Genomic DNA, 8,157 nt, shown 5'->3' on the forward strand with positions numbered 1-8,157 from the left:
GTTGGATGTAATAATGAATATAGCAATCGTCATTTACTCCCGACATCTGAGCCGCTGAAGACACAGAGGATTAACGTTACTTTAGCTTTGAAGTGAATGCGCCACTCCCGATCAGCCTAAATGCATCTATGTTCGCTCGAATCATTCGTGATCTAGCCTCATCTACAGAAGAAGTGAGTATAAGGATTTTTTTATGAATCTTTGCAAATCACCTTTCCTAATAATGCGCTAATTAGCAAGTTTCACGATGAATGCGGCTAAAGTAAACAGTCTCTCTGAGAGCAGCTCGGAAGAGAGGGGCGGGGCCAGCAGAGCTCCTTAACATTTAATGATAAAAACAGAGCTAATTTTGACAGGTTTAAAAAGGTGTTTTTACACTAACATTGAGAAATTTTAACCAAAGTATGTTATAGACTTTTAATTAAGACCCTAAAGAATCATATCAACTTGTGCAAAATGAGCATCCGATGACCCCTTTAAAAAATCTTACCAATCCCACCAATCCCAATATGATTTGGTAACACATACTGTAAATGTCAAAAGCATTTCAGAGCAAACAGAAGATTTAGAAGATTTTTTCTTTATGCAGGTGCCATGAACAACAAGTTCAGCATCCTGAACTCTACCTCTGATTCGGATCTGATGCGTTACCGCACCATCAGTAAAATCCCACAGATCACGCTCAACTTTGTGGACTTTAAACCGGACCCTCTCATCTCCCTCCCGGCCGGAGAAATGGACATCATCGCACCCTGCAAACTCATCGACCGCACGCACAACGTCACCGAGAAAGTCACTCAGGTAAGACGCTTCTGCCCAGGAGCCTTGTGTTGAGTTCAAGAAAGCGTTTGTATAGGATTGAATTGAACATGTTGGGCTAGACAGACAATCCAGATTCATAGTGATGCTTTTGGTGTTTTGGGTTTTGGGATTGAGACAGATTGACCTGTTCGTCCTTCTGTTCTAAACAACACGATTCACACTTTAACGTCTCTAATGGCGAGAAAAGCATCACCGTGAGATTTTGGCACCCCAGATAAAGCGCCTTTGCTCAAGGACGGTTTTTGAAGGAAGCTGTTGATGTCGGTCTGATGTAATGTGCTTTATCTGGCAAACCTGAACTCCCTAAACTGCTGTGTTTGTGAAGATGAAGTGTTTGAATGCAGGAAGTTAAAGAGACGTGACAGTAAAGTTTTGCAAAAGTGACACGGACTGACTTTGACAACCGGCACTCTTAAAAATAAATGTTTCAGAAGGAATATTGCACTCAAAAATGTCACACTCATGAACCATTATGGTTATTTGAACCATTACAAAATGAGATGCTAGGCAAGATGTTTACACAGATCTTTTCAATGCATTGAAATCTAGTTGAATGCAAACCATCAGAATCATCATGTGTAATAACAGTACTTCACATGTCTTCTGAAGTCATTGAAAGCTTTGTGTATCTCATTTGCATTCACACAGTTTATTCATACATGCTGCATCACCCGGTTTGACGTCAATGATGCCAAACACAATTAATTCACATACAGAAGGAGAACGTAATGGACGTCTGTTGCAATGCTTTTCAACCTTTTTGACTCCATTGTCCACAACAACATTGAAATTATGAATTATTGAAATTATGGACATGGTTTCTGTAAATTAAAATAAAATAAAATAAATAAATTTATTAAAATAATTATAAAAACAAAGAAGTTAACAGCAGTAATAATAATAAAAAGTATTATTTATTTATAAGTATTCATTATTATTATTATTATTATTATTAGATTTCAGTTTTTTTTCTCACAATTTCCACTTGATATTTTAGAGCTTGTAAAAAAAAAAAAAGTATATATAATCATTATTAAAAAAAATGCTCATGCTATGTAAAATGTTTTATTAATCTACTTGATTTTAAAAGGTGTTTTTACACTAACATTGAGAAATTTTAACCAAAGTATGTTATAGACTTTTAATTAAGACCCTAAAGAATCATATCAACTTGTGCAAAATGAGCATCCGATGACCCCTTTAAAAAATCTTACCAATCCCATAGGTACAGATATGATTTGGTAACACATACTGTAAATGTCAAAAGCATTTCAGAGCAAACAGAAGATTTTCAGCAACCTTTCTTTATGCAGGTGCCATGAACAACAAGTTCAGCATCCTGAACTCTACCTCTGATTCGGATCTGATGCGTTACCGCACCATCAGTAAAATCCCACAGATCACGCTCAACTTTGTGGACTTTAAACCGGACCCTCTCATCTCCCTCCCGGCCGGAGAAATGGACATCATCGCACCCTGCAAACTCATCGACCGCACGCACAACGTCACCGAGAAAGTCACTCAGGTAAGACGCATCTTTGGGTATAGCAATGACGTGAACGTGTCTGGCTGTTCATGAGCTGGACAGACTCTCTGGAGACATACAGATTCACTGTGATGCTTTTAGTGTTTTGGGTTTGAGATTGAGACATTGACCTGTTTGTCCTTCTGCTCTAAACGATACGATTCACACTTTAACATCTCTGATGGCGAGACAAACATCACCGTGAGACATTGGCACGTCAGATAAAACACTTTGCTCAAGGACGGTTTTTGAAGGAAGCTGTTGATGTTGGTCTGATGCAATGTGCTTTATCTAGCAAAGTTGAACTCCCGAAAGTTTTTGAAGTTGAAGTGTTTGCTCGCTCAAAGTTAAAGGGACGTGACAAAGTCTTGCGAAAGTGACACTGACTGACTTTGACAACCTGCACTCTAAAAAATTTCAAAAGGAATATTTCACCTAAAAACATCTCACTCGTGATGTTTTGAACCATTGAACCAACCTCTTCTGTGAACACAAAATGAGACGTTAGGTGAAATATTTACACTGATATTTTCAATGCAATGAACTCTAGTTGAATGCAAAACATCAAAAATCACCGTAAAAGTGTAATAACAGTACTTCACATGTCTTCTGAAGTCATTAAAAGCTTTGTCTAAAGCAGAACTCAGTTGATTCAAACGTGCTGCATCAGCCGGTTTGACGTCAGTGATGCCAAACACAATTAATTCACATCCAGACGATGGAGAATGTTTGCGACGTCTATAGCAGTGATTCTCAACCTTTCTGACTCCATTGTTCACAGCAATATTGAATGGACCCCTAAGCCCTTGGTAGTTTGGTCTTCAAAACTTTTTTTAAAGTATGGGCATAGTTTATGTAAAAAAAAAAAATAATAATAAAACTGAAATAACTAAAATAAAATAAAAAGTTAAAAGTAAAAAAAAAAATTTTTTTCATGATTCCTGAAGTTTTTTTTTTTTATTCACAATTTCTACTTCATATTTTAGAGCTAGAAAAAATGTATAAAAGCTGCTCATGCCATTTTAAATATTTTATTATTTTTCGTGATTATTTCAGATATAGCCATCACACTTCACTTCCTCACACACCAAGACTGTGGGAATCCTGATTCTATACAACGAAAACTTATTTTAATACTTGTTCGTCTGATTTTAAACAAATCAAATAAATAAATACATACATAGTTTTGATGCCCCATGGTTGAGAAGCACTGCTCTAGAGCATTTTTAATCACCAGTGAAGCATTATTTTTAAGAGTGTAGGAAAAGTCAGTTCCAATCAGCTTCATTCAAAAAGACAAGAGTAGAATGAATTTCGAAAAACTAAGCGTTGCATTAATGCATTTATATTTGCCTTTATGCATTTGGCAGATGGTTTTATTGGACTTTCATCCCTTTGGGAACTGAACCCATGACCGTGGCGTTACTACAGGAATACAATTACTGCCTGATTTCTATATAAACATCTTGCATCATATCTGTGCAAGTTATATATAACAAACCATTCTTGCATCATATCTGTGCAGATCTGTGTAAGATTTGAGCATAGATTCATTGTGCTGTCGTTTCATGATGAGGCTGATAGTAAACTCATAGCAAACTTCAGTGTCTTGATGTTCACTTGCCTTCAGTTCATCAGGAGAGATCCTTCATTGCGCTGAGAAGAGTTAAACCCTCATATTTTCTCCCAGACGGACATAACTGGGTTAATGTAATACTCGTAGCGTGATGCCCATGTGCTGATGCTCATCGCTCGCAGATTAAATGACAAAGAGGGATTGATGCTTCTAGATGAAATCATGACAGATGAACACATGCTTCAGAGTTTGAAGCATCACAGCCCCTCACACCTGCTGTCCTGCATACAGGACCTGGTCACATGTTTTAGTAATGCAGCAGATTATCAGGTCATGTGACCATCAGTTTAATGTGAGTCGTGTCATATGAAGCATAGTCAGTACAAGTTATATTCTATTGATAGCATTAGAGACATGTTAATAAGCACAGAAAATAATACAATCTTTTTAAATACATTTCTTATGCATTATTAATAATTTGGTAAAAAAAAATCATACAAAAGTGTGTTATTTGAACTGCAAAGTGTCTGAATAGAGAAAATAATTAACATTTTATTTAAATAAAATTTTATGTTTATTTAAATATTTTTAAAACTAATTTTAATAATTTGTTAATTGATTCTTATATACAAAAAATGTGTTATTTTAGCTGTTATTCTAAGTGTCTAAATTGAAAATAATAATAAAAAAAATAAAAACTAAGTAAATATTTTTAATTATTTTTAACTAGTTTTATTATTTGTTAATTCATTCTTCTATCCAAAATGTGGTATTTGAACTGCAAAGTGTCTAAATTTAGAAAATAATGTTTTTAATTAAATTATTTTTTTTTGTTATTTCTTCCATACAATTAATGTGATATTTGAACTGCAAAGTGTCTAAATTGAGAAAATAATTAAATTATTATTTATGCATAAATAATTTTATGCATATTTTCATAATAATAATAATAATACAATAATTTGAGTTAATTTTATGCATATTTTAATATTATTATTATTCCATACAAAATGTGCAATCTGCAAAGTGTCTAAATTGTCCTTTTAACAGTGGGACTACTATTCTAGTTTTTCATCCACTGATCAGTGCTTGAAGTACTTCTATATTTTAGCCTTTAGAGTACCTGCACTTTTTTTTCACCACTGCGCACTAACATGATCTCAGATCAGTCATAATGCAGCTGTTTCTAATTTGTCCACAGCAAGATTTAAGGAAGAATTCACTATTGATTGCCGCAGTGAGTCTTTGTGAGATGAGTTTGTGTGCTACTGTGCATGTGTGTGTGTTTGTGTGTGTTGTGCTTTGAGCTTTTGTCCGCTGGATCAGACTGTGTATTGAGTTTATGAACTACACAACCTGTCAAAAGTTTGGATACACCTGCCAGCTGTTCATTAATAAAGACAGATGGAAGTCTGGGAATGATGATGTGATCATAACATGTCATTATTTCTTATATTAGAGCTTCTTTTTTGTTTAGATAGTCCTTCACTATCCACTACAAATCACGCAAATTCATATGTAAGCACATTTTTTTTATTGGTCAATAATACAAATTTCTGCCAAACATGAATTCCTTCAAGTGTGTCCAAACTTGTGTCTGGTAGCGTGTTTGCGTTGAGACTGATCGCCGTCTAATCCAGCTAACTCTCTCGACGGGCTTCAAAAACACAATACACACAACTGTTAATTTACGGAGGTTATCATATAACAGCGTAAAATAACATCTATACGTGTGTGTCAGTGTGATTCCTTCTCCAGTATGGCAGCCAAGACTAATTTCTGCTGTTTTATTGAGGTTGGTGTGTGTTTGTTTCAGGTGCAAGAAATGATTTACACGACTGGTCAAAAGTTTGGAATAATGAGGAGTTTGAATGCTTTTGAAAGAAGTCTCTTCTGCTCAGCAGGGCTGCATTTATTTGATCAAAAATACAGTAGAAACAATGAAATATTATTTACATTTAAAATAATTGTTCTATTTGAATGTACTGTAAAAAATGTAATTAATTACTGTTATGCAAACTCAAATTTTTAGCATCATTACTCTACAAAAGTATTCGTCAGCACAACTGTTTTCAACACTGATAATAATCAGAAATGTTTCTTGAGCAGCAAATCAGTGATTTCTGAAGGATCATGTGACACTGAAGTAATGATGCTGAAAATTCAGCTATTTTAAATGGTAATAATATTTCACAATTTTACTGTATTTGTTTTGTCAAATAAATGTAGCCTTAGTGAGCAGAAGAGACTTCTTTCAAAAACATTAAAAAATCATAATTATTCCAAACTTTTGGCCGGTACTATAGGTGGGTCATGTTTTTTTATCTTTGACACCCCAGCTGTGTGTTTGATTCATGTTGCGCTATATTTAGTGGCATACAAACCATCACACACACACACGATTGCCGCAGTGAGTCTTTGTGAGATGAGTTTGTGTGCTACTGTGCATGTGTGTGTGTGTGTGTGTGTTGTGCTTTGAGCTTTTGTCCGCTGGATCAGACTGTGTATTGAGTTTATGAACTACACAACCTGTCAAAAGTTTGGATACACCTGCCAGCTGTTCATTAATAAAGACAGATGGAAGTCTGGGAATGATGATGTGATCATAACATGTCATTATTTCTTATATTAGAGCTTCTTTTTTGTTTAGATAGTCCTTCACTATCCACTACAAATCACGCAAATTCATATGTAAGCACATTTTTTTTATTGGTCAATAATACAAATTTCTGCCAAACATGAATTCCTTCAAGTGTGTCCAAACTTGTGTCTGGTAGCGTGTTTGCGTTGAGACTGATCGCCGTCTAATCCAGCTAACTCTCTCGACGGGCTTCAAAAACACAATACACACAACTGTTAATTTACGGAGGTTATCATATAACAGCGTAAAATAACATCTATACGTGTGTGTCAGTGTGATTCCTTCTCCAGTATGGCAGCCAAGACTAATTTCTGCTGTTTTATTGAGGTTGGTGTGTGTTTGTTTCAGGTGCAAGAAATGATTTACACGACTGGTCAAAAGTTTGGAATAATGAGGAGTTTGAATGCTTTTGAAAGAAGTCTCTTCTGCTCAGCAGGGCTGCATTTATTTGATCAAAAATACAGTAGAAACAATGAAATATTATTTACATTTAAAATAATTGTTCTATTTGAATGTACTGTAAAAAATGTAATTAATTACTGTTATGCAAACTCAAATTTTTAGCATCATTACTCTACAAAAGTATTCGTCAGCACAACTGTTTTCAACACTGATAATAATCAGAAATGTTTCTTGAGCAGCAAATCAGTGATTTCTGAAGGATCATGTGACACTGAAGTAATGATGCTGAAAATTCAGCTATTTTAAATGGTAATAATATTTCACAATTTTACTGTATTTGTTTTGTCAAATAAATGTAGCCTTAGTGAGCAGAAGAGACTTCTTTCAAAAACATTAAAAAATCATAATTATTCCAAACTTTTGGCCGGTACTATAGGTGGGTCATGTTTTTTTATCTTTGACACCCCAGCTGTGTGTTTGATTCATGTTGCGCTATATTTAGTGGCATACAAACCATCACACACACACACACACACACACACAAACGCATGCATTCACAAATCAAGAGCACACAACACGGATGATGTATTAAACTACATGCATGTTACATGGAGAAACATTTCTGCTTTTCTGTCCTTAACCCACCGAACACACACACACGCACACACACACACACACACACTCTTTCTCTCTCTCTCTCTCTCACACACACACACACACACACTCGCATTACCGCTTAATCTGTTTGTGATTGTGCAGGCTAAGCCAGAACATTGTCTTTATGTGTTTCCCATAATCTATGCATTGTAGAGATGATCTCTGACTCTCATTCCTGTCAACCGCTGGAACAAAAGTTCAGTGACCCTTTCAATTCAGCCTGCTGTTCCTGCTGTACCTTCTTTCACCTGATGGTGGCAGTATATCACAGCTGTGTGCTGCTGCCACATGACACACTGTTGTATTTTGGCAGGAACTATGGTTACCATGGTGAAATTGGAATTTTTGAGAAGTTATGGCGATACGGCTCATTTAAAAAAAAGTTTTGTTACTTGAAAGAAAATAAAATTTAGAAAAGGAGACTTATAAACTTAAAAAATAAATAAAAAATAAATAAACTAAAGCTAAATAAAAAAAGAAAAGACTAAATAAAAAAAGAAAAGACAACAAAAATAATTAAAAAAAATAATAAAA

At 35.0% G+C, this 8,157-nt stretch overlaps 2 protein-coding genes across 2 annotated transcripts in view; both read left to right on the top strand.

Moving 5' to 3' along the window:
- The window catches only part of LOC107753075 (potassium voltage-gated channel subfamily H member 2-like), a 122,627-nt gene extending 121,682 nt beyond the window's left edge, over positions 1 to 945 (top strand). The window contains exons 5-6 of the mRNA XM_016569176.1: positions 590 to 801; positions 886 to 945. Coding sequence (XP_016424662.1) covers positions 590 to 801; positions 886 to 945 — 272 coding nt within the window. The remainder of the gene's footprint in view (positions 1 to 589; positions 802 to 885) is intronic.
- Positions 946 to 2,112: 1,167 nt separating this feature from the next.
- Positions 2,113 to 8,157, top strand: part of LOC107753076 (potassium voltage-gated channel subfamily H member 2-like) — an 80,320-nt gene continuing 74,275 nt past the window's right edge. Inside the window, exon 1 of the mRNA XM_016569178.1 lies at positions 2,113 to 2,347. Coding sequence (XP_016424664.1) covers positions 2,141 to 2,347 — 207 coding nt within the window. The 5' untranslated portion in view covers positions 2,113 to 2,140. The remainder of the gene's footprint in view (positions 2,348 to 8,157) is intronic.

This window comes from Sinocyclocheilus rhinocerous, unplaced genomic scaffold (assembly GCF_001515625.1).
Source record: "Sinocyclocheilus rhinocerous isolate Xijiao unplaced genomic scaffold, SAMN03320098_v1.1 scaffold1493, whole genome shotgun sequence".
Taxonomy (NCBI): domain Eukaryota; kingdom Metazoa; phylum Chordata; class Actinopteri; order Cypriniformes; family Cyprinidae; genus Sinocyclocheilus; species Sinocyclocheilus rhinocerous.